Source organism: Colias croceus, chromosome 11 (genome assembly GCF_905220415.1).
Source record: "Colias croceus chromosome 11, ilColCroc2.1".
Lineage (NCBI taxonomy): Eukaryota > Metazoa > Arthropoda > Insecta > Lepidoptera > Pieridae > Colias > Colias croceus.
The window spans coordinates 5,871,498-5,898,475 of NC_059547.1; the positions used below are offsets into that span (position 1 = coordinate 5,871,498).

Consider the following 26,978-nt stretch of genomic DNA (forward strand, 5'->3'; position numbering starts at 1 on the left):
TTAAGAAAGCGCAGATCATAAAAATATAAAGTGATATATTATGGTAATAAAATTAAAATGTTATACTTTTCTATATCTACAAAGTGAAAAATTGAACAACTCATACATAATGACATCCCTAGTCTCCATACCAAAATATTATAAAGGAAGCTCAAAAAGATATTATTTTTAATAGATAAACCAGCTGCCAGCAGCTCTTTAGATACTGGTAATTATAATTTTCAAATTAGGGTGTCATGATTTGGGTCATGTAAATATAAATTTGACCGTTCCCTTGGTAGTGTTTAAGGAATAAGCGAAGAACTGGGTTCGATTCCCGGTGGATCAATAATGACCAGGTCTAGCAGAACACAGACAGAGGGCTGATAAACTAATTATCCATAAAGAAAACCAATAATTGGAACAAATGTCTTTGAAAAATCGACAGGTTGTGTTTTATCACAGTATAAACATTTACTTGAGTGGTGATTCAAGTTTCAACATTATCATACTATGTATTGTGATACTATCTTTTACTGCATTAAGTTATAATTTTTTTTGACTAAGTTTATTCAACTACCAAGCATGAAGAAGATTGAATTATTAAAACTAACTACTGGATTAAAAAAGAAACACGACTATATTTTATTCATAAAATGTATTTTATTTGTTAAATACACGACTACATATAATGTAAAACATTTAAAGTTTTATTTATTTAAGATTAACCCAAACAAGATGTGTCTTATTGGCCATTAGAAGCCGTCTCGACTTCCTTAGTTTATGACTTTAGGTAAAGAAAAATAAAATACCTATTGACTAATAATATTACTTATACTTAGATTTCTTCTTCTTCTTACTAGATTTTTTCTTATGTTTACGTTTCTTCTTCTTCTTCTTGTGATCGTCTGAACTGGAGCCCGAGTCACTCTCACTGTCGCTGGCAGCGCGTTTCTTTTTCTTCTTGGCTCGTTTCTTTTTCTTTTTACGCTTACGAGCGTCAGACGATGACGACGAAGATGAGTCATCCGAACCGCTTGCCGATGACTCGCTTTCGGAATCAGGTTTCTTTTTAACATTTGTCAAATCTAGTTTGATCGTCTCACTCTCAAACTTTGGTTTCTTGGAATCTATGGGACCTGGTGACTTCGAATGTTCTCGTTTTTTCCCAATATCATCTTTGACCTCGTTATCAGATTCAACTGTTTCATCATAATCTGGTTCAAAGTGTGCTTCATCTAATGTAGATTTTTTACGTTCTTTTTCGTTTGTTGGTTTTGGTTCTGTATTGTCTTTCACTTTGTGACCTGTAATCTTCTCCTCCAATTTTTTGTCTTCTTTTGAAGTTTTTTCTTTTCTCTTAACGTCTTGTCTGTAGTTTGCGTCTATCTTAACAACTTCAGCTTTAACTCGCCTTTCGACGTTAAGATGTCGATCTTTTGCGATATCTAATCTATTATCAGGCTTTCTACCCCTGTCTTTTTCTACTGTTACTCTACGATATGGAACTTGTTCTCTTTTTGGTGTTTTTGAACGTGACTTAACGCGTTCAACAGTACTATGTACAACACGTGGTTCTCTAACGCGACGCACATCTTCCACTTTACCACCTAATCTTTCTTTAACTGATAAGCGAGGTGGGGGTGTTTTAGAGTATCTTCCCTTTTTGTCAATAGTTTCTAAAGATCTCTGATCTAGATCTGTTACTGGAACTGTAATTTGAATATTATTCAATTTATTTTGAGTTTCATCTCCATATAACTTTAAACGATCGCTACTGATCTTCTTTATTTCAATTGGTCTTAATGAATTGACTGCTTTAGCAAATATTGCTTTTTCTGCGCGTTTAATGACATCAGATGTCACCTTTCTGGACTCTCCATCATCTTCAGGAGAGGTAATTTCACCCGGTTCTTTAGATTTTTCTTGATTATCTTCGTCTACTTCCCACTTTGATAATTCTGGCAAGGGTGCTAATACTTCCTTGGAGGTATTCAAAGAGATTTCTAAATCGGCACCTAACTCGTCAGCTGCGGGCTGCAATTCAATACCATCAAAAGGCTCATCTTTATTACTACTCTCAGTATCCTTTGGATTTTGAATATCGTCCACGTTTTCACTTTTTATATAATTTTGGATTATTTCTTTATCAACTGCTTCGGCAGCTTCGTCACCATACAAATCGTTCATTGCATTTTCCGTAGTATCAGTTTTTGGAACATCTTTATTATGTAACTGTTCGGATTCTGCTTCTTTATCATCCTTAGTTTTAACATCTGCTTCAATCATACTTGGTGCCTCCTCTATTGGTTTATCCTTGTCTCCATCTTCTTCTTTTTTCACTTCCTTGCTATCTTTTTTCTCTTTTTTATCACGCTTTTTCTTCTTTTCAACCTCTTTTTCCTTTTCGCGTTTCTTCTTTTTCCTATCTTTCATTTTTTTATCTTTCTCTTTGTGGTCTTTATTTCTTTCAGTCGAGGATTTATCTCTTACTCTTTCTTCTTTCTTTTCTTTTTTACTATCACGGTCGCGTGAACGGCCCCTAGACTCACTACGTCTTTTCTCACGAATGTCTCTTGAGCGAGCTTTTCTCTCTGGAGTTCCTCTTTCATGGCCTCTCTCTTTATCATAATCCCTATTCCGGTCATATTCACGACCACGCTCGTCACGTGGTTCTCTGCCCTTTTCCACAGCACGAGATTGCCTGTCTCTGTCAAATCTTTCAGGCATGTCACGACCTTCTCTTTCCCTCGGTCTTTCATGTTCTTGATTACCATTTCGTTTGGAACCCACTCTATTACGAGGGTTACTTGACCGAAAACCTGGCCTACTTTCACGGCTATTATCATCTCTAAAACCATCACGATAGTTAGAATCATGAAATGGTGGTATTTGTTCTCTAGGATCAACACTTGGTGGTCGAAATGGTATTCCACCATCACGGTAATTGTGTGGAATATTCTCGCGATAATTTCCATCGCGGAATGGTGCATTTCTATATGAATTATCCCGGAATGGAGGTCCATTTCTAAAATTAGCGTCACGATGAGGAACAGGCAAAACTTGATCACGGTAGGGTTGGCCATCTCTATAAGGCATAGGCCCGCCCGCGTCACGATAGGGAGCTCCTGGCCTAAAGTTATCGCGGTAACGTGAGGGATGTTCTCCTCCATGAAGGGGAATATCATTTTGAATAGAAGGCAAAGATGAATCCCTATAGCCCTCAGCATAAGGTGGTGGACGATAAGGATCCCTATACGTTGAAGGTGGTAATCTGTCACGATCTAAGGAACTTGGAGGACCAAATGGCGGTTTTTCAAAAGGCGGAGGCTCGTATCCAGGAACAGGAGGATCTACACCAGGAGGTATGTCATCAAATATAGGGCCATCAAAGCGACCTCGAAAACCAGGAAGCCCTTCAGGTTGAGGTTGGATATTCAAGCCCATAAGAGGAACCGGTTTAGCTCCAAGTGGTGGAAATACTGATGGCCCAACATTATTCCGCGGACCATACCTGTAATAATAAAAACTAGTTATAATATTTATTAAGTTTTTATATACCTATATACTCTCGCAGCCAACTAGCCTAATTAGATACCTATCAGCAGAAAGCAGTGTATTTTTTTTTTTCTTTTCCCACCTATCATTACCCTATTATATTCCCGCCTTCAATCAGTCCGTTCGTCCTTTTAAAACGCTGCAGCAAGATATAATTCGGTCATCTAGATGCAGAGCGCCGATTATATAAGTGGCTAGGTTATTATTGACGGGTTTATTAGGCTAATTGGTTGCGACGTATTCCTAAAGAATTTTAAGTTTTGCGTAAACGAATCGAACCTGATCACTATGGATACCCAGTTGCAAAATAAGTTACAAATAACGGATTCCGATTCAAATATTTTAACATTTTTATGTATAATTACAATACAGGTATATTAATATTTTTCTAACGTCGAGAGAATCTAAAATCATAGAGCTATTATTTTATATTTTATTCAAAAGCTATTCAGTACTTTCACCCACTTAAAAAAGCTGACGTATCAACGACACTGGATTGTCCGATATATCAAAACTATATCAAACTAATTGGCCTGATTCCTGTTTGTAATACTTCTTTGTTTTTTTAAGTAATCTAAAACCTAAATAATTACATATAAGCAAGCAGTTATAGTCACTGCCTACAGAACTGTAAAATTATATAAAGCCTACAGAGGTGTAAAATTATAACTTAAGGCTTTTTTTGATAAAATATTAAATTCATACAACTTTTTAAGACACACACCCATAAGATCTTTCACTACCTAGAAGTGCTCAACGCGGTTAAAAATTTTACATCAATAAAATCAAAGGTTATTTTGTATTTGCATCAACTATCAGCAAATTTAAGAAGAATTTTGTGACATTGTGAGATTTGGCTCATTTTTAGGTTTCAATAAAAAATAAATAAATTTCATGATTATTGTTCATAAAAAAATTTGCTCAAAAGGGTAACAACTTACATGTTAAGGATCTTCATTTCTTGTTAGAAAACTTTAAATTTTGATTAAAATTGGCAATAATTTTATAAAATTTAATTATAGATAGTTAGTATTGCCACAATTTCATTTACCACCAATCTCTGTTTGTGGTTTGAGGTCCTGTGCTCTTAGGACACGTGTACAATACAAAATATCCTTATTTTTAAAAGTGTTTTATTGATGTGTGTATTAATTAAACAAACTCAAAGAGACAGGAGTCTCTATTCTTGATGTTGACGTAATTTATATACGCTGTTAGGGAAATAAAAAGTTTATTAATTCTTTATACTAAGAAAAGTACTCCAAAAGAAAAACATAAGTATTATGAACGATTTGTTTTTATGTACTTCTCTGTAGTCTATAATGATGACTAATTATTATAAAAGGCAATAGCCACACACGATGTAAAATATTTTTACGATTATTTATTTGAATTGTATTTTTTATCAACTTCTAAAAGAGGCATAATTAAAATATCACTTTACCGTAACCTAGCGTGATTTTCAATTATTTCTATACAGTTTTGTTACATGCTTTCCTAAAGAAATCGATAAAAATTATTGTTTGGTACCTTTTTGTCCACACCTCAGGAGAAGCGGAGTCTCTTCCAAAACTCAAATACCTAAAATTCAGCTGGACATAATATATTAATAAAACTTTAAATAATTATAGAAACATACAATATATACATATGTATATAGATTACATGTGCCTTCAAAACTTTAAAACATATATTTAATTCTTAACATAACTAAATACTATGTACATTATCATCAATAAAGATACATCCTAATATACATACTCAAAAAATATAATAATTCAGACTGGCAATAAGTGATAAATATCGATTCATTATGGAATTACACCCATGTATTTCCACAATGTACATTTTACAATTAAGTATTATTTCATTACACTAAACTTGATACGTAAGCTTTCCAACTGTGCCACATTTCAGAGACTTACAATTCATTATATTAAAAAAATAACCAATAAGAATTGCAAAATAAGAATAAGAATAATAAAAAAGAAAATTTACATTTACAGACATTTAATTTACATTACATGATACATAAATTTAAAATAAAATGTGGCGTCAAAAGTTCTCATCGTTCAGTATCAACATTTTGGTAGGAGACAGTAGTAAATTGATCTTCACCCATCTGATAACTAGATTAGAACAATATATGAAATAAATGGATTCATTTTAACAATCACCGCTCATTTCACCATTTTAACTCAAAAACAAATAAAATATTTCTGATCGACTTATATATGACGCGTGTTTCCATACTGATCGTATACGTCAAGGAAAAGAGGCAATCTATGTTAAGAGTGTTTATGAATAAAAAAAAATCAATTATTTATTTGAGTCTCATCTGGTTTTCATTTCGAATAAGCTCTTGGACTATAAAAATTGAGAATTACCAATATTAGGACAGTTTATGTAATTTTCAAAATTATCATAGGAATTTCTGATATTTATAAATTATAACGAAATAACTAAATTGTTTTAATACAGAAATAATTATTAATTGGTTCGAAAAAATTACAGTACATATCTTAATTTTATAATGGGTAACATACAATATACCGGGTGTCCCACAGGTCGGTAAACTAAGCACGAAGGAGGTTATAGTTTTGCATAAGGTGAGTATGTACGTAAAAAATACTTATAAAATTCCAGACGTATTTTTTTTTTCAATTCAATCCTGGATGAATTCTTAAAACTATGTGTACCTACAGTGTACACTGTACACCCCTAACAAGCATTCCACCCAATTTTGCCATTCGCACGTGAGCTATCGTTTAAGATTATGTTTTCATAGACAGAATGCTCACATTAGCGAAGCGGTATATTATGCTGGCTGCGCGAAGCTAGAGATTAAAACATGTATTTTAAGGAAAAATTTAGCAAAAAATTTTTGACGTAATTTTGTTGTTTAAGTATTTGTTACGTGATCAGTATATGCAAAACAGAAAACTACAAGTTCCTTCGCACTTGGTATACCAATAGTGGGACACCCTGTATAGTGAAAGTAATCACAGGAGGTGTTTACATTTTAGCCAAACTAAGGCGATACAAATTATTATGTACGTCATTTAATTTATGCCAATATATATTTCAAACCACTTTTGATCATGATCAGATACATATAACATTTAATAACACATACTTAACATATACATATTTATTTTTGGAAACACATATATTGTTAGTAACATTATACTGCTTAAATCAACAAGTTTGATGAAGGTCCATTTATTTATTTCAATTTATTATAATTCGCAATATATTTTACCTATATCTATATACATATTTTGTTCACAGAATCTTTCATTCATTCAATTATAATTTTTTAAATAAATTTTTAAATTAAACAAGTGTATAGCAATAATCTAATAAATAAAATACCTTGTTATTAACACAGTAAATAGGAAATATATTTTTGATACATAATTGGAATTAATATTTTTCTTTAATTTTATTTATTTGGCATAATATACATCGCATATTATACAAGAATTAATCAAGTACATAAAAAATAAAAATCACGCTAATAAAAGGTCATGAATCATTACTATGTAAATAGTAAAATTATAAAATAATATCATAAACATTTTACGACATATTATCACTAACGTAACATGTTAATCATTCAAATTTTAAATTAAAAATAGTATCTAAATAAAAACATTTTAACACATTTCTTGATAAAAATACATAATTGGCTACATTACTTATTGTTAACAATTAATAAAAATATACATTTTGATATCAAACTTAAATAATACAACAAAGCTCAAGGAAGTAAAACATTAACATACATATTTACATTCGAAACATCAACATTATAATAACTAGACATCGGATTATATGCATTTGCATATTTGCATATGCAAATGCATAAAACTCTCTAATTACGGCGTTAGTGCATATTTTAGCCTTTTTCCCCAATCGTGCATATTTCGTGCATAAATCGTTAAGTAGCGGGAGTTTCGATTGGTCGACTAACCTTTATTAGCCAATCAGAACGCTCAGCGAGTAAACAAACCCTATTTTGGCATGGTAAAATGGCAAAAAATTACAAAATGGGCTCCATTTTAAGTAAATTTTGAGCCATTCAAAATAGGGCTAGATTACCCTTTTGGGGCTAAAAACGTAAAACACGGGTTGAATTCCAAAAAAGGGCTAGATTTAGCGCGGAAAGTTCTAAGGTGGCAACACTGGGCTCGCGGGTGACAAACGTCACAAATTTGCGCTCGAAAATTTGGTAAAAATGCTTAATTGTATATTGGCACAAAAACTATACTCAATTTCAAGAAAATTTCAATGTTTTTGTAAAATCTTTGATTTAAATATATAAAAATAATAAAGGTTTTTTTTATTTATATGTGCATATTTTAGGCATATCAGTCGTTTTTAGTGCATATTTCGGCCTTTTTTAGTGCATATTTGCATGCATATTTTGGCATTTTGTTAGTGCATATAATCCGATGTCTAATAATAACAAAAAAAATTCTGACACATTTGTTTGTATTTTAATTGATGCACGATTATTATTTTATCATACAAGCACAATATTTTCCTCTGTTATCTAATCGCAATTAATTACTTACTTAATTTCACGTGAAAACAATTATTTACACATAACCATACCTACATTTTATGAACCAGTTATCTGCAAATGATAAATATCAAAATGTCTTTATCGGAATTATAAATGAATATAATATGATTGCTACTTTGAAATTATTATCAATGAGATATATATTAATTCAAACTATGATTACATTTTGATCATAAAGGGCACGCTCAATATACTTGGCTATAATATTTGCACTTTCGTATTCCTTTATCGCAGATGTATGTAGGTAATGTTTGCTAATAAAAAATACAGTTTAAAGCGTGCCCTCGTCAAAAAGACGATTATTATTTTAAATTATTTCGCACTAATTCCACAAATCTACACAAAGGTAAACCTATTTTATCTTTTTCTAGTAGCCATTCTTCTAGTAATCGTAAAGACGAGATAAAGTTATAAGAAAATGCAAATTCTGTTTTATAGTTGCAGCGGAACACTTAAAATAAACAACAAATGAAATATATTTTTACACAGTAAATTCAATCTGAAAAAGGTTTAGGGAGTCAATCGTAGATATTTTTATATCAACTGATCTTTTCTTAGGTAAAAATCCTCTACGATTAAATCCCTATGAAAAGTCCCTACGTATGGATATTCTAAATATGTCTGAAAATAAAAGACCAGAATGATATCAACTATTTATTGATCAAAATAAAACAAAATCATAATAATATGCACGGGAAAATGCTAACGCAATAGATAACAATATATTCATTTGATCATTATAATTTTATGTTACTTAGCATCTACGTATATTGTCACAGACATTTTATAATATATCAGTCTTATTATATCAATACTTTCAAAAACTATTATAATATAGGTTATTTTTAATAACACCAGGTAAAACAGTAATATATCAGGGCGCCAACCTTTCAGGACGGAATATTATTATAAAAGTAGACATAATTATTTTTTTTAATTGCGTCGTCATTTTCATGAAAAAATCAATCATTGCAAGCAAATCTCAGAATGTTTTAATTCGTGTCTTTATCAGAGGATGAAAGCCTCATATTCGTAGTAAACATTTTTTAAGCAACAGTTGATCAACAATGTTCACAATATTCATTATCAACATTGTAACACGCAGAACATTGAAACATACATATTATATATCTATAAAATACGCAAAGGTAATTCAAATAACATAATGATACCTAATTGATAATTGAAAGGGAAAAATAAAACAACTATGGGATATTTCTTAAAAATAGTAACACGAGGTGCGGGTTACTGAAAGCACTCTGGTGGAGGCTTTAATCCCTTGTATCGACAATACCATAATATAGATTCTATGCTAGTAGCGCCTTCTTACCAGAGTGTGCCTGATTTAGTAAAAGATCATCCCACCAAAAACATTTTCATGTAATGATGTGTTTTATTTGTAATGTGTAAAGTTACTTATTTTATTGATTGGAGTTTTTTACGATATATTTTAAATAATGCGCAGATATAACTTTATTATAATTATTTATGAGAGTTCACTGCACCAGTGCTCCTGAGGACGAGCCGCCTCTGGTTCAGAAATATCCATTGGCTCATCCGTCCTCTTGATATTGCGGCCTTTAGAGGTAGCCACAAAAGAAATTTCTGGAGATAAATATTGCACAACTAGTAAAATTATACCTTGAGTTCGCTGCATATTTTCTAAAATCACTTCAACTGTCATAGAAGAACCTGTGGCGAAAGAAGTGAAACTGAAAGAATCTGGCTCTGCAAGAAATGAGAAAAAAATGGGTCCTATAGAACATGTAACTGCTCTAGCTATTGCATGCATTTTAGACCCTTGATTAAAAAAAATGCACTTTAGCGATGCAATAGCTTGTAGCAATGCAATAGTGTGTCGAAAATCAAAGATTTAATGAAAATTCATTTGAATCAAAATGTAGATATCGAGTCCAACTCTGACAAGTCTGATAAAAGTGAAGAGACCTTTACATTATGGAGTGTGCATCACAAACTGGTACATCACAATTGGAAGAGTACCAAATCTGAAGACAGCTTGTCTAATGAACTGTCAGTTTACCTGACAACTCCTGTTGGAAGACTTAACGATAATCCACTGGAAATTAGGAAAGACTTCAAAATGCAGTTTCCAACATTGCATAAACTATAAATATATAACAATAGTGGGAACATCAGTTCCATCTGACAGACTGCAAGCGGCGCAGGTGATGAGTGATGACTCAATAAAGAAACAGATTATAGGGCAAAAGATTGGGCAAACTTTTGTTTCTACACAGTGTTGATAAACAGTATTGGGGTATTTAATTAAAGTTCAATTTGTTAAATTAATAATAAAAAGGTTGTGTGTCTAATAAGTGCTTGTTTTTTATTATCTCAGCCACATTTATATCAAACTTACAGAAAAAAGAATCGATGTATGGAAAAAATCGATGTATTTTTGTTATATATCGATATAACATCGATGCAACTAACCGATGTATTGCATCGAAAAAAACATCGATATTATTTTTAGTGTCCATTAATACCGCGCACTATGTTTGCTCGCCACACGGAGACAGCGGGACTCGTGCCTTCCCCCACCCGCGCGTCTCTCTTTTCCGCATAGCCGCGCTCTTCTGACGAGTTTTTAAATAATTTATTCAATCTAATGTTATTCGGGAATTATTGCGTACACGCTTTCTGTGAGTCTCAGTATTGAGTTTACCAGTGTTGTTAGTGATCGGTACCTACCTGGTTAGAAACCATGAAACGTTTTTTAAAACGTAATGAATCGTCTTTGAACACTGAAGATCCCCTTCCTTGGTGTTCATCAGGCATATAACAAGACAAGACATAGGGAATGAAATCAGGAAAAATGAAAATGAGAAACCGGGACAAGACAACAACACGATGAAAGAAAGAAGAAAAGGTCAAAAAGTTTTTCAATAATTTCCGAAAAGCTTGAAAGTCATTATTGTAGATCACAGTCATATAAATTGTATTTGGAGCCTATTTGGAAAAGAAAAACTCAATAGTTACAAGAATACAATGATGTCTTTTCCAAAGAAAATGGATATGATGACCCCGTTTCGATTACAAATTTATCAAAAGTGTTTAATGACATGAATTTATCATTGTTCAGACCGAAAAAAAGACCTTTGCGACCTTTGTGAAGCTCATAAAATAATGAAAAAATGTTTCGGAGGAAAAATACAACAACCATATTAAAATGAAAAATGCTGCAAGAGCAGAAAAAGAAGCCGATAAAAAAAGTGGCAAAGAAGTTCTTACAATCTGTTTTGCTGTGCGCGAAATCCAATGCTTCAGCCTTGTACTACAAAAATAAATTGATTGTACACAACTTTACGATTTTTATATCTTATATGAAAATTTTCCGCAATTTTCCTAGTTAAGTAAATGTCTGCCTTGTCTGGTCGAACCAGATTCCTAGATCTGCAATCCTAGACATAAGGATAAGCATTAAGATTTATGCAAAATGTTAAGTTTGTTTTCCTAGTCATACCAAATTCTAAAATTAAGGATAAATTACCTCAATATTATTGTTAACTGATTATCTCAATTGTTAGCGGTCGTATTTGATTTCTTTTAAATAAATAAATACATTATAATATTTGAGTATTTCATGTAGCAAAACTCGTATTTCCCCGATTATACAATTACAAAAATACAGGCAAATCTCGTAACTCCATTTTAACTCACATGCCGCGAATTTTTATAATTTCTTTTATTGAAAATTGAAATTGATTATTTGCTAGCTTTTACTTGCTACTTATACTGAATTTTAAGTTGACTGTGGAATGTAATTAAAACATTCCGTCTTCTTGGACAAAGAATCAAATGGCTAGAGAGGTTTGGCTTCAATAATTTATGAAACTTCATCCTGTCCTTTATCTAAGACTGTCTCAATTAACAATATCGCTCTAGCGATACTCTAACTACAAGTTTTAATAGAACAATGTGCATTTTTTTTCAAAATCCACGGTTTTTGACAAATACCAGTTGCAATGGAAAGACATATTATGGAACATGGACGAAACTGGAATCACAGCTGTTTAAAAACCAGACCGCGTCATTGTACGTCGAGGACAGAAACAAGTGAGTGCCATGACTACCGCAGAGAGGAGAACATTCGTTACTATAGCCCTAACAGGAAATGCCCTTGGCACTCACATATGTTCATCTTCCCTAGAAAATTTTTAAATGATCACTTTATACGCAACAGACCTACTGGATCTATTGGCACAGCAAATTGGTCAGGGTGGGTGCAAGAATACGATTTCCATGTATTCCTTAAATTTTTCAAAGATCAAGTTCAGCCATCAAAAAAAAAATAAAGCACTATTGATGATGGTTAACCACGCCTCACACACATCTGTTAAAAATATTGAGTTTTGCAGGGATAATGGAATTATCCTGTTCACTTCTACATCTCACAAGTTGCAGCCAATGGACAGAGCGGTATTTGGACCAGTTAAAAAAGCAGTTAACACTTCTTGCGAAAATTTCAAAGCAAAAAATCTTCCAAGGAAAAGAACTCAAACAGACGCAATGCGAAATCATAACCGACAGCCCTGTAAATAAAACAGATGACGTACCCAAGTCTGCAGAAACACCTCACAAGAATTCACAAGATCCATACCACCATAGTGTTATACCTAAAGCATCTTCATAACGGGCTACTTTTAGCAATTGGGCAGAAGTTTCATTCTCATCTAAAACGCTTAGAACTTTGCCAAAGGCTCCTCCAAGAATAGTAACTCATAGACGCAAAGTGAAATCTGCTATCTTAACTGACACTGCCGTAAAAGATGAACTAGCTGCAAGCGAAGGAGCTAGAACGGCTAAGCAAAGAAACTTAAGCATGAAAAAATCAAAACCAGGCAGTAAAACTAAAAAGTGATGAAAAAGAAGAGGCATCCTTATGCATTTGCTGTATGGAGCCATATTCAAATAGCAGATCCAAAGAAAAGTGGGTTCAATGTCTGGAATGCCAAAACTGGGCTCATGAAGCTTGTACTGGTGGAGAACATTCTTACGTTTGCCATAACTGATTGTCAAATTAATTAGTTTAAAATTTGTCTTTGATACTTTTTAGACTTAAAAATGACTGATTGTTACTAACTATTAATAATAAGTCAAATAGGAAAGAAGAAAAGTGGTAATAATCAAACTACTTCTTTTACACCACTAGCGTTAATTAAAAATAGTTATCTTTATATTTGAACAGTGATCACAATACTTATCATAATTTTATCATGATATACCTCCTGCACTTGCATAATTTTTATTATTTAATCTAATCTCACTCTTCGCGGTCTTATATATTGTTTTAAGTTTATTCTATATAATTGAACATAATAGCTAAAACGACGTATTCATGGTTAACGTTAGTTTAGCAACAAAATTGGATCAACATGTTCCAGGCAGCACTGCATATTGTAGGAAACTCTACACGTAGCAAAATTATGGATCAACTGTTGCTCAACATAATATAATGTTTACCATCACTTGGTGGCTTTATATGATTCACGTCACCAATATTTAAAAAGAACAGTATACACAACACAAATTCAACTTTAAACCAAAAAATAATAATTTACTATAATAGACATTGTAACTTGACGGTGCATTTACAACAAACGAGGGAATGCTCATTCTAACCCCACTATGTCAAATTATTCTTGCGTTGTTCGAAGTGTGTTCGAAAAGATTCTATGCAATGTTCTAATACGATATTTATTTAATATATGCTTTATGTATATATGTATGTGTGTATGTATGTTTTTATTTATAATAATTTTTATGTACTTATGTAAGTATGTGTATGTTTATGTAGGTATATTGTTTTTTTTGAATTTGTTTTTTTAATTACCAATCTAATACAGCTTTACCACCACCCTCTGTCATGATTTTGGTTTTTTATCTTGTGTTTGGTTGCCTGGAAGAGATGGCTACTAAAGCCATAAGGCCGCCATTTGTGCATGTCTCTCTTCTGTATATGTATGTCTTTTCCTGTTTGTAATGGTGTACAATAAAGCGTTTTCATTCATTCATAATACTGAATAATACGGAATACGAGTTTTCGTTTATACTAAAAGATAATGCTCTTGCTCTAGCTCTAATTCTCTGTTCCTTTGGTGTAAATGCACCGTGATACAAATAATTATTGAACATATAAAGTCCACAGCCTTATTGGATACATTAGTCTCATCATAAATGTTATTTGAGGACGTGTTCTCAAAACATGTGCACAAGGCATAGAAATTTAAATAACAAAACACTATAAAAGTGCTAAAATAACAAAAAACTAACTAAATAACAAGACACTAAAATTAAAATTTTCAATAGATATAACTTTGAACCTAAACACATAGAAATAAGGTTGAAATTTGTATTAAACGTGATAATAAGAACGGGCGACTGTGTCATTTATTGTTATTTAGATTATTATACCATGGTGACATTCGTATTCCTTGTAAATAAATATATAATAATTAAAAAATAAATAAATATATAATAAAAAATATATATATATATAATAATAATTTTAAAAAACGGAATTATTTCAAAAAAATTATTACCGATCAAATGTTATTCCTTTATGAGTATAGCAGGATGAATTTCCGCAATTGGAAATGATGAAACACACTATGTTTACACACGCACGCGACGTCTCGAGAGCAACTGAATAGCGACGAACGCACTGGTGGCTTGGAAGTCACCTGAGTGGCGAGAAGGTCACGCGTGCTTACGACTTCTAGTGTCTTGTTATTTAGATTTATATGGCACAAGCAAAATGAGTGAAAATTAGACAAATCGTTTTTAATTTATTCTGAGTTTATTTGGAACTTTTTCGTGAATATTTTCCCCATGGTTTTTACTTGCTTACCATTTTAAGAAGCAAAATTATGTTAGTTACTGATAAAACTTCCTGGTTGAAACCGCATATCAGATTTGAGAACTCGTCCTTAGCTTCGGCTTCGGCTTCGTATATAAAACCGATCAAGGGATAATAATTTATAAATATAACATTAAAAATAATAATAAAATAAATATCACATTATTACACATTTTAAACTATCATAACATTTTAGTTTAAATATAGACATATTACAAGTGGTCAAATTATAAAGCAATAGAGTCTCGAATGCGAGTACAATCTACATACTATAACTTTTTTTACGGATTATAAAACCAAAAAAAAAGTATTCCATCTATTATTATCCAAAACAAATAAGTAGTCTCCTTCCTCTTAATCCTATAAAATTTTTGTAAGTATTGGTGTATTTTTGTATAAGTTTAAGGTCGGGTTTCCACCTGCAAGTAGGCTTGCAAGCTGCTGTCAGACAGACTGTCGGACATTTCACGTAAGGATCTTAATTATCCTATCCGCTGCTTAGACAAGAGACCCTTTTCTTTGCTTTTTTAATATTAAAGTGAAACTTTTATTACATCGTCTCAAACTTTTTGGTCTGTGTAGCGCATGTCGCGTGACGATACGTACGATAATTATCGTACAAACACGATAATTTTTAGTTAAATGTCTATAGTGTGAAAAAAAGTTTCACTCTTACCGAGGTTTCATAAAACCACACAACATTTTTTTTGAAAGAGTATTATTCTAATTTTTCCTTATAATTTGGCCATCCAATGTATTCTCGCAACAGCAATTTACATGACTAGAATAAATTTACTAAGTACAACAATAAATAATTATATTAAATTTACTAATAATAATAAATAAATTTACTCAAACAAAAATATAACAGTTAAATAAGTTTTAAATGTATTATTATAAATATTGTACACAACACGATAAAAAATACAAAAACAACAACTTAATTCTATAAATCTTGATTACTATAGATGTACAACTTCTCATGTAGTAAACTAGACAGCTTCGCAGTAACCACGTTGCTTTGACGAACAGGAACGTTAACCGGCGCACTATCTACCATACTCACCATTCCTCGATATTTATATACGAGATAAAAGTACAACAAAATATTTACAAGTACATACAACATAATCAATTCGCTTAGAATACTCGAAGGAAATGTTAAAACCATTGAATCGTACCGTCCGCATGTATACGTATGGGAGCACTGGTATTGTAATCGCAGGTTCAATCCGATAACGTGAAACTCAAGAATCGTTTTCATAGCGGCAGGCTTACGCGTGCGGACACAATGTAAACTGTTACTATCGTACCTGGCTCCGAACGACGGCTCTACACTACGACGCGGCGGCGACAACAGTTCGTCGTACACTCCGGCAAATCTGCAAACATTTTATTGAAATTAATATTTGCAGTCAGACATTTTTAATAGACTTTTTAGGAGAGTCATCGGAACAGATTCGAATTATATATCTTTCAGTGCTAAAAATCGTTCGCAGTACCTTCAGTATCAGAAAAAAGACACCAAATTACTTTACACAATTACAATCCAACCAGGCTATAAGCAGGTACGAGTTGATGCGCAGATTACATATGCGCAAGATGACATTAGTGTCAACATTGTAGCTAAGCTTCTGGACATTCTCACCTGTGCGGCGACATAGTCCTCGGCGGCGAGCGCAGCGGGCCACGCAGCGGGGAGCGTAGCGGCGAGTGCGGCGGTAATGCTCGCGGGGGGGAACGCAGCGGCGAGCGGAGCGGCGAGCGCAGCGGCGAGCGCAGCGGCGAGCGGAGCGGCGTGCGCACCACCGAGCGCAGCGGGGAGCGCCCGCCCGGCGACCGCAGCGCGGAGCGGTAGCGGATCGGCGAGCGGATGCGGCGCCGCGGGGAAGGCGTGCTGCAATACATTTTATACGTCATCAACTGCTTTTCCTTGATAATAATTATTATGTCTTCGTTTCGAAACTATTAGCGCTATTAATTTTTATATTACACTTTATATCATGGTTGGTCGTCCTAAAAAATATAGCTCAATTTTTATTTGGGCGTTCCATCTATACAGGACAATTTATACATAAGTTTTTGAAATAATTGATTTTTCAAGCTACAATATAAAAATATACTAGTAAGTCACCGCAGACCACGTCTTTTTCGTAAAAAATTGTAACTTATAAAATTAAATAAATAAATATTATATAATGGTATCTTGTGATAACTCAGGCCCCGGAATCACAGACACAATAGAAAATCTATTGTGTCGTGGACCGATCGAGCCGCTTGTGGCTTAATGGGTTAATGAATACACCGTAAATGAATGAAAATAAGCTTGATTTTACTTTAAGATAATTTTTTAAGCTTTTTGTTTGTCACACTTTGTAGCGAGCGTGGTCACGGAGTAATGAAGGCAAAACTCACCGTGATAAAGACAATGATCTGTCACGAGAACGTCTTCGTCGAGGTGACCAAGGGGATCGACGCAAGCGGCCCCGGGATATCGACCGCGATCTGCAATAAACATAAGTTTATAATATAGCCATTCAAAAAGTCCTCGGTACAAATAGAATTGGAAACATTTTTTTTAAGCTCCGATGAATGACGAATAAGTATAAAAAAAGGAAATATAACACATGCAAATTATAAGCAATGATTTAAAATCAATACAACTCTATATATTTCCATACACCATATGTAGCTCTTCTCGACGTGCAAATGAAAGTTAATAACAAGCGAATTAGAAACAACACTACTATTCGAAAATATAATGTGAGAATACGATAAAATATAAAAAAATACAACATTAACATAGATTGAGCAATAAAAAGACGGAGCATGCACAAGATAGCGGACATTGCCGGAATGAAACAGACCAATTTCTTGCGAAATACCTTATAACTTATAACGAACCTAGAATACCGTAGTCTACTGGAGCCACGGCTGCGAGGGCGTGCGCGGGGGGAGCGCGGGGAGCGGGGCGAGCGGGAGTCACGCAGGGCGCGCGGCGAGCGGGAAAGGCGCGGGGGGCGGGGCGAGCGCGGGGAGCGGGAGCCGCGAGGGGGGCGGGGGGAGCGCGAGCCCCGCGGGGGGCGGGGGGAGCGCGAGCGGGACGCGCTGCGCGAGCCGGACTGCGCCCGCCGCCGCTCCTCCTCGCGCCGCTTTGCACGCATCTCCTTCTCGCGGATCATGCGATTGAACGCCTCGAGCGGATCTTCGCTGCGCCTGCACCAATACACGACAACTATTACACACGATACGAGACACCAAAGTAAACAATACTATTCCAAGAGACAACTTTTAAATGATTTTAAGCGAACTATGACCAATGTTTTATATATACGAACGAAAATTCAGTTGTAAAGAAAAAAACATTTTATGATAACTTACCCATTAGGCGAGTCTTTGATACCGGGCGGTGGTGGCTGGTACGGATCGTGACCTTGGTATCGGTCATAAGAACGCCCGATTGGTCGCCCGTAGGGCGGACTAAAAAAAGACAAAATACTCATTAGTTTTAACATTACATACATAAAATAACAATACATAAAGGACATTCATGGGTTAGAAAAAAAAACTCACTTATTATAATGCGGTGGAGGAACCCCTGACATAAATTGCGGTGGTGCCCGATTGTAAACAACCTAAAATGTAAAATTTATTAAATCAGCATATTAAATTGTTATGTTTCATAATTTATTCACTAAATAAAATTGATGAAATTATCTATACATATGTTTAATATTAGTAAATAAATAAAAATAAATGTAGCTAGAAAAAAATTATAATCTGACAAACATTACCTGTGACGACATCGGATCCCTACGTTCGTCGATTGTTGGAGTGCTTGCTCTTTGTTCATCTCTCCTTGACATCTAAAATAAAAGTTTATCTTAAAAATATATTAATCCTTACTTAAGCTTACTAATTTTAATGTTAACAATGCTGTTCAATCAATAGCCTAGGATAGAAACGAAACAGACAATTTAAAAAGTTGGATACAAAATATAGGTTTGTTGCCTGTAAATTAACACAAAAAATTATTTACAAAAACACTTGAAACAAACGTTACTTACATTTCCAGGGCCTTCCATTGGTTGATTTTTAGATGGTCCTGTAACAAAAGAAATATTGATATTTAAGATTATAACAAAATAAAGAGAAATAAAGGCTCTAATTATTTATTAATGTGTTCAAGAAGTTATTAGCAAGCATTTTGCTTTATTTATTTGCTTGATTAATAAACAAAATTAAACCATCACCATATTTTTATGAGAATAGTAATAGTTGATAGAATCAACTATTACTATTCTCATAAAAATATATTTAAATTGTCCATGTTTATTATTTATTTTATGTTATATTTAATGTCTATAATATATGTATACACAAAATTGAATGTGCTGCTTATTACTGTTTTCTTTTTATTATAAATTATGGATACAACATGTGTTATGCGTATATCTGTATACATTTATATTATTTATGAAATTTTAGCAAGACTATTAAAGATTATAAAAAATGTTACTGCAACTAAAAATAAAAAAAAACAACTAGCACACTAAAAAAACAACGGCACACATTTCAACATGCACTGCCTTGTGTATATAGGCTAGTAGGTGGTGTAAAAAGCGGAGAGACAAGCCGGTCCGTGACAGCGTACATAGCATGCAAAACGTTAATCGTAATGCAATACCGTAGCGCGATCGGTGCTGGCGGTCGTGTCGGTTGTAGGGCGCGCGGTGCCCGTGCGGGGGGGGCCCGTGGTGCCCCGGGGGCCCGTGCGGTGCGGGTCCGTGGGGTCCCTGGGGCCCGTGGGGACCCGAAGGGGGCGGGTGCGTGTGCGCCGGGGGCACGGTGACGGTGATGTTGTCGTCCGCCGACGCGTCCGACTCGTCCCCGCCCCGCGCCCCCTCGCGTTTCCCCTCACGCCTCTCTGGAGGCTTCTCCTCTACCGCTTCTATCACACACATTGTAGGTACGTCACACACCCTCTCAACGCTTATTAGTTTCGTAATCGATGCACACTTCATTCGGAAATAAAGTGTTAATATAATATTATGTATGTATGAAAGAATAACATAAGAGCCCTTTGGAATAGTAATTCTGTATTAGACACATATCACACTTACACACTGCAAATCAGTTAGTACTTGCATAACCTTTTATAGAAAATGCATTTATAAAATTATAAATATAAGTAAGTAACAGAAATAAATAATGATAATCACCATTTGACTTTTGAGGTGCTGGTTGATCAGCTCCATTTGATGGTGGACCCGGGCCAACTGGTGGTGGTTCCGCTGTAATTATAATTATAAAAAAATATAATCACAATCACAAAAATATATATTATGTAAATTATGATGATATCTCATGAATTACATATTTATATATTACTCATATTTAAGTTCACATTTACTTACCAACAGCTGGCCGCACTGGCGCAGCAGAAGGTCTATGTGGAGCTCTGCGGCTATAACCTGTCTGGTTTCGAAATGATGATACTGAATTTCTTAAGAATCTGAAAATAACAATACTTATGTATAGAACAAAATAAAATAAAATATATAAATAAAATAAAATATATAATTATATTGAATATGATAAAAAAAAATTATGTATTTACCTATTGGGTATTAAAGTTGTAGGTGCTATCTCCTTTTCACGACAGTCAGGGCATTCATGGTCTTCTGACTCCAATAATGCACCTCTAATACCTAGAAATACATAACTTATAATGTATATTAATAGAAGAGTTAAAAGTCTTTGATATTTATTAAGGACAAAAGATATGTATTTCTAGTCCAGGAGCATATTGTACTAATATTTTACACAACAACAAAAAAATGAAGTTGAAAAACATACATTCATCGCAAAAAGAATTCCCACAGCATGGTATCATAACAGCATCAGTGAGTAAATCTCTACAAAGGCTACATATTAATTCATCAGGTATAGTCGGTTCTGGAGCAGCGGGTGTATTAGGCAGAGTTTCAGGACCCACAGCACTCTCCGATGCTAAATATGCCTCACTGCAAACAAAATAGTAACATTGACAAGTGTAAGGCACATTATACCTAATTAACTATTATTACATTAATGTAAAAATATTCAAAAGATTAATATAGATCATAGAACAATTATAAATATAAGCTGCTGAGTTATTGAACTACGATAACTATGTTATTATATAACTATATTCTTTAAAATTTAATATTAATTTAACCTCATAATATACATAAACAAAGTTATATTTAAATCCATAACTGCAATATAGTATTTTGAGTCATATGGTGCAGAAAAGCAAAATAAACTTACTGGTCCACTGCTGGGACAGCAAAAGTTCCACTTGGGGTCATCATAGCGCCAGGTGCTTTTGGACCATCCACTGGTACCATAAAACTACGAGGTATACCTGAGCTTCGTCTAATTTCTATTGGGTCACCCTGAAAATATTACAAATTTAATTTATTGAAGTAATACACATACACACACAGCATGAGATTGAAGGGAAAATTTAATATAGAGTAGTATAATTACACAACATATGAGCTATCTAATATAATTTATAAGAAAGTTTTAACCTGAATACACAGCTAAGAAAATAGATTTATTGAAGAGCATGTTCAAGTTCCAAATTACTCAATTCTCAAAAGATATACATACTACTATAGTATTCATAATTTAAGCAATTATTGCAATTTGAATATTGATACTTAGTGGCTGTTAAGATTGACCACCAAGTTTGGTTAGAAGTAAATTAAAAAGGATAATATAATAATGAAAACATGTGAATAAACAATAATACTTACAGAATTCGCTATAGGACAATCTTTAATCCAATGCCCTCTCTTCTGACACTTAAAACAAGTATAATTGTTTGGCACTACACCTCTTTGATTTTGACCGCGAATCTTTTGATAACTAAAAATTAATAAAATTTGATTAAATAATTTGTTTTATGACAATTCCATATAAGTAATCTTTAAATTATAAACTTTTTTTTACTTAACATACTCTCTGATAATCTTTGTAAAACTTACTTGCTGGGATCATAATCAAAGGTGGACTGAGATATCATAGCATTAATTTTATCTTGCTCACTGCCTTCCATGCGAGACAAATCAGCCAAGCCTTTGTTAATTGATACATCTTTGATGGGTGCTCCTTGATTATTACTACTATCCCACTGTTTCTTAGGCTGCTGCGATAGGGGTACTCTAGCCACCAGTAATGATGTGTTTTTCGGTATCAATGTATTGTCATCCGAATACACTAAAATCATATCATATGTATCAAAAACAATTTGATTTTTCAGAACAAAACTGAATAATTTTTGAAAAATTACAAGCTTACCTTCTTTCGTCTGGGCATTAGTTATTTGCAGATCAAAGTCGGATGTTTTTCCGATACGCTTTTGTTGTGAGATAGCTGCTTTTAAATCTCCAACAGAAATGTGTAAACCGTCGAAAGTAACAGTGTCGTAATCCAAAGCACTTTTAAATTTATAATGCACAGACATTTCTGTATAGCACAATTCAATGTTATTATTTTATGTAACATGACAGAAAAATCTTCACGTGTAAAGAAAAATTAAGTCATTTACAATGCACAGATTGTTGCTTACAGTTCTATCACAAGTTTACACTTGATATGAAATTTTGTGTGCAAATATAACTACTTAAACGATGTAAATAACACAATTTCAAATATTTAAATATAATTGGAACTATATATATTATTATAATGATCATGTATTGTCTCAGATATCGCCGCAAGCGAAGACCGCCATTACGATTTACCTACGAGGCGATTATTGATACGAAAAATGAGAATGAAGAATCTACTCGCGGAAATGGAATGAACGATGCGGCGATGCCTGATGCCAACATGACAACGACAACTTTGTGACAATTGACAAATATGAGTAGGGTAGCACAGAGTACTTTTAAAGGCCCTACTCACGGTTCAACACAACCAACAATCTGCTGAAACAATTTGTTGCAGTCGCGATTGAGCGTTCTCTACTCACGATTCATCCAGCCCTCAATCTGATGACCAGTGTTGCCAACTCAGTGGAATTTCCACTAGATCTGGGTGGTTTAGCTCCCCCATTTAGCGGACAAATATTGGTTTTAGTGGCTGGTGGATTTTCCTAGTGGTTTAGATGAGTTCAATTAGTGGTAAGGTACGACATTCAACCACTAGGAAGATTTATTTTGTGTCATGTTGTTTCAACGAACATTCGGGAATTCTCCGTTGTTTGTCTATTTCTTGAATATTTTTGATTATAAACTTTATTACTATTGATATAAAGTATGATTTGATGATTCAAAAGGTTATATGTTTATTCTGTATTTGTGTACAAAAACAATAATTGTCAGTACCTACGTATTGGCAACGCTTTACGCTGCGGCCGCGGCGGGTAGCTTCTAGCTTGACGTATTTTAATTAATTTTGTGAAGTAATATGGTTTTACATTAAATATGCCCAAACCACAATACACACCAAAATTTCTATCACAGAAATTTATTCTTCACATAGGGGGCCATCCATAAAGTACGTCACACGTAAAGAGGGGGGGAGGGGGTCGACAAAGTGTGACATGGTGTGACAAGGGGTGGGAGGGGTACTAAGTTTCGTGACATCACATTTCAAAATCTAGAGGTACTAATCCCGTAATTTGAAATATAAATTAAACTAAAAAATATGTCCAACTCTATCTTTAGGGCAATACGGTTTAAATTGTTTTGTTGACAATTTATATTTATTCATTAGTTTATTTTTTTGTTATTGTTTCAAATATTTGATAATATGTTGATTTCATAAAAAAAGTACTTAATTTAAATGGAAATAAAACTATTTTGAAACTACTGTTTTAATTTAATAATTTTTCAATGTTAAATTGCAAAACATGTGACGTCACACTAGGGGGGGGGGGGGGTTTAGAAATGTGACCACCTGTGACAAGGACGGGGGGGTGCTCAAAAACTCATGAAATTAGTGTGACGTACTTTATGGATGGCCCCTAGGTACTGAAACTCTAGAAGAAGCAGATTTTTCTAGATGATCTTTAAATGTAACAAAAATAAAAATAATTGGTTGCCTGTAAAGTCGGTATACGGGCGAAAGTTTTACGTGACAACGACTTTTTATGTCTGTCTCTCTCGCTCTTAGGCGGGCTAACCATGCCCGCGTGCCTCTTTCGGTGACTCATCGTAACGTTACCGAGCGTTACACTTTTTCATAAGTGACTCCCAGCCGCAACGCGGCTGCGCGATTGAGCCGAGATTGCACGGTTCCCAACTTAGGGGTTTTCCCCCCAGATTTAGGGGGTAAATAAGTGAGATAGGAATTTTTTAGGGGTCTGAAATTTTTAGGGGTATTTTTAGGGATTTTTTTTTGACTGTTTAATATTTTTAAATTGATAATTACATAACTAGTTTTAATATTTATTTCTTGACCTAGCGACTCATAGCGACATCCAGTACGTAATTAAATAAAATTTTGCAAAGCATCATGATGGTCCGATTTACATTAAATCGAAATGGTGGATCTTGTACACAAATTTTAATCCATCCAATAAAATGTTAAATTTATTCAACATGTATGATTTCAAAAACGCTGAATCTTCAGATGAAGACGAAATATTTTATGTATTAAATAACTTGTAATAAAAAGACTTTTGAAACATATTACAGCATATTATTTCTAAATCATCATGAATTTATATTTGTATGTTTTTTTAGGGGGACAACTGAATAATTTAGGCGTTTTTAGGAGTTTTTGACACAAACTTTAGGGATAAATATTTTTGAGAGTTGGTAACACTGCGAGATTGGAGCAATCACAATACTCACGTTCCAACACGCACACAATCTGCTGAGACAATTTGTCGGGTTGCTTCCGCGCCGATCCAATACACAACATGTTGGGTTACGCCCCCAACGTGCCCTCAACTATACTATTCACGACACAATCTGTCAGCTCACTGCAGATTGTGTCAGCAGATTGTTACTGAAATTGAATCGTGAGTAGGCTACTTTATATATATGTAGGGTAGCCAGGAAGTAAAATTCAGTAAGACGTTTTAAGGCTTAAAACGTCTTACCTACACTGAATTTTACGCCGCCGCCCACGATAGAAGCTATGCAATAGCTTAAAATTTAAGCTATTGCATAGCTTCTATCGTGGGCGGTGGGTCTTGAGCGCGGGGACCGAATCCAGAAATTCCGTAACGAAAAGACCTCACGCTCCCCACTCCGACGGGCACAGGAGGTGTGGCTTGAAAGCATAGCATGCAATAGCTTTACCGCGGCAGTCCCCGAGTGCCACACGGCCACTATCGTGCTTACTATCTTCTTACTATCGTGCCATATTTTCGTATTTGCCTATAATCTATTCCTATTGGATGCATTATCTTGACTTAGTGCCATAAGATAATGCTTAAATGCCTAAAACTAAGTTAAACTAAATAAGACTTCTAGAAAAGAAGTTTGTAAAATTATAAATTTTATATCAACTAAGATATCAACTTACTACCTGCAGATGAAAAAAATATGTGCGTGTACTAGTGTACACACGTAAGAAGTGAAACTTCTTTTTCTAAAAATAATTTCCTTTATGCAACTTTACAGAAATACGTCAAATCATGCGATACCTATCACAAGCCTATCACAAGAAAAAGATGGCGCGTAACGGAAAAATGAAACAGTAAATTTTTTTCCAACCCCGATAAAAAAGTTTCACTTCAATAATTTAAAAACAAACATTGAATTATACCGCTGACACATCACACATCCTCGTGCTTAGATCATTAAGTAATGGATGGAGTACGCTGGCAAATGTTCTAACCAGGCATGGGCGTTGAATCAACGGACTAGTTAAATTAACCGTCTATGTACATTCAACGATTCGACTAGTCCATCGCTCACCAACGCACTAGTTGAATTCAACGACTAAACAAAAGAGTCGAAACGCTCGTCAACGCGTCCGCGACGGTACTCTTCGACGTGGCCGTTAATAGTCCACCGTAGACGACTAAACGACTCGTCGTAGACGGCTCGTCAGTCGACACGTTTGTATTAACTATCAACTTGCGACGCGACGCGTCGCGAGTTGATAGTTCAATATTTTTACCGTTAATTCCGTTAGACTTTTAATGAGATTACTATGATCAATGCTCGAAATATTGAAAAAAAAGGAGACTTATTTGTATTAATTTGATATTATTGAATTGTCTTAAAAATCTAAGATATTTTTTTTATTCAGTTAATTTATTACATCATATCATAAGCTATAATAATATTATATTGAATAATGTTAATATATCGACTCTAACTAACGACTTAAAACAACAAGTTAAATCATAAACAAAAACTTGGTAATAGATAGGTGATATATATATATATAATTATTGTTAAAAAATAGCTTTGACTTTTAAAGTGAAACTTTTATTACCTACATCGTCTCAAACTTTTTGGTCTGTGTAGCGCATGTCGCGTGACGCACGATACGTACGATAATTATCGTACAAATACGATAATTTTTAGTTAAATGTCTATAGTGTGAAAAAAAGTTTCACTTTTACCGTGGTTTCATAAAACCACACAACTTTTTTCTTTACTAGAGGCAACCCTGACATTGAATTCTTTGAAAATCTATAATTCGTAATAACTTCGTGGTAAGAATGTGGAATTTTACATGTACAGTGTAGACCTCAGTTCAAGGTAACGAACGTTCGATTACCAATACCGTCGCGCGTCGGTCGACCGTGTCAATTCGTTTCAGTTTACACATCGACTAGTCGAAGATTTTAACTAGTTGATCGACTAGTTGATGAACGACATTTAACGGTCTAGTCTCGTTGATGAAAAATGCGTCGACGACCCATTCCTAGTTCTAACCTTCTAACTAAACTTTATGTTGATTTTGGTACGGGGAGGGTAACTCACACTATTGAAACACCATCACACA

General features: G+C 34.1%; 1 protein-coding gene across 3 annotated transcripts; it reads right to left on the reverse strand.

Annotated features, from left to right (window-relative positions):
* Positions 1-620: 620 nt before the first annotated feature.
* On the reverse strand, positions 621-22,857 carry LOC123695319 (E3 ubiquitin-protein ligase RBBP6). 3 transcript variants are annotated; one of them, XM_045641132.1, is made up of 18 exons: positions 22,359-22,857; positions 22,046-22,277; positions 21,815-21,926; positions 21,321-21,448; positions 20,868-21,034; positions 20,629-20,719; positions 20,426-20,523; positions 20,231-20,302; positions 19,696-19,959; positions 19,076-19,113; positions 18,803-18,874; positions 18,582-18,643; positions 18,390-18,488; positions 17,913-18,224; positions 17,424-17,513; positions 16,657-16,905; positions 16,322-16,390; positions 621-3,493 (listed from the first exon to the last, which is right to left on the reverse strand). In XM_045641132.1, the coding sequence occupies exons 1-18, from the start codon at positions 22,522-22,524 to the stop codon at positions 808-810; spliced, it is 5,007 nt and encodes a 1,668-aa protein (XP_045497088.1). In that variant the 5' UTR covers positions 22,525-22,857; the 3' UTR covers positions 621-807. The 3 variants fall into 3 exon arrangements, with proteins under 3 accessions (XP_045497088.1, XP_045497089.1, XP_045497090.1); XM_045641133.1 differs by lacking the exon at positions 19,696-19,959 and having other exon boundaries at positions 22,359-22,856; XM_045641134.1 differs by lacking the exon at positions 17,913-18,224 and having other exon boundaries at positions 22,359-22,856.
* Between the last annotated feature and the right edge of the window lie 4,121 nt (positions 22,858-26,978).

What these genes read in the sequence shown, in the direction of transcription:
- LOC123695319 (XM_045641132.1), bottom strand. Translation starts at nt 22,524, where the DNA reads ATGTCTGTGCATTATAAATTTAAAAGTGCTTTGGATTACGACACTGTT. An exon ending in ACAACTTTAATACCCAATAG is followed by an intron (nt 20,524 to 20,628) that starts GTAAATACATAA and finishes TGTTATTTTCAG; the next exon opens with ATTCTTAAGAAATTCAGTAT. An exon ending in CCTCCACCGCATTATAATAA is followed by an intron (nt 18,489 to 18,581) that starts GTGAGTTTTTTT and finishes GTCTTTTTTTAG; the next exon opens with TCCGCCCTACGGGCGACCAA.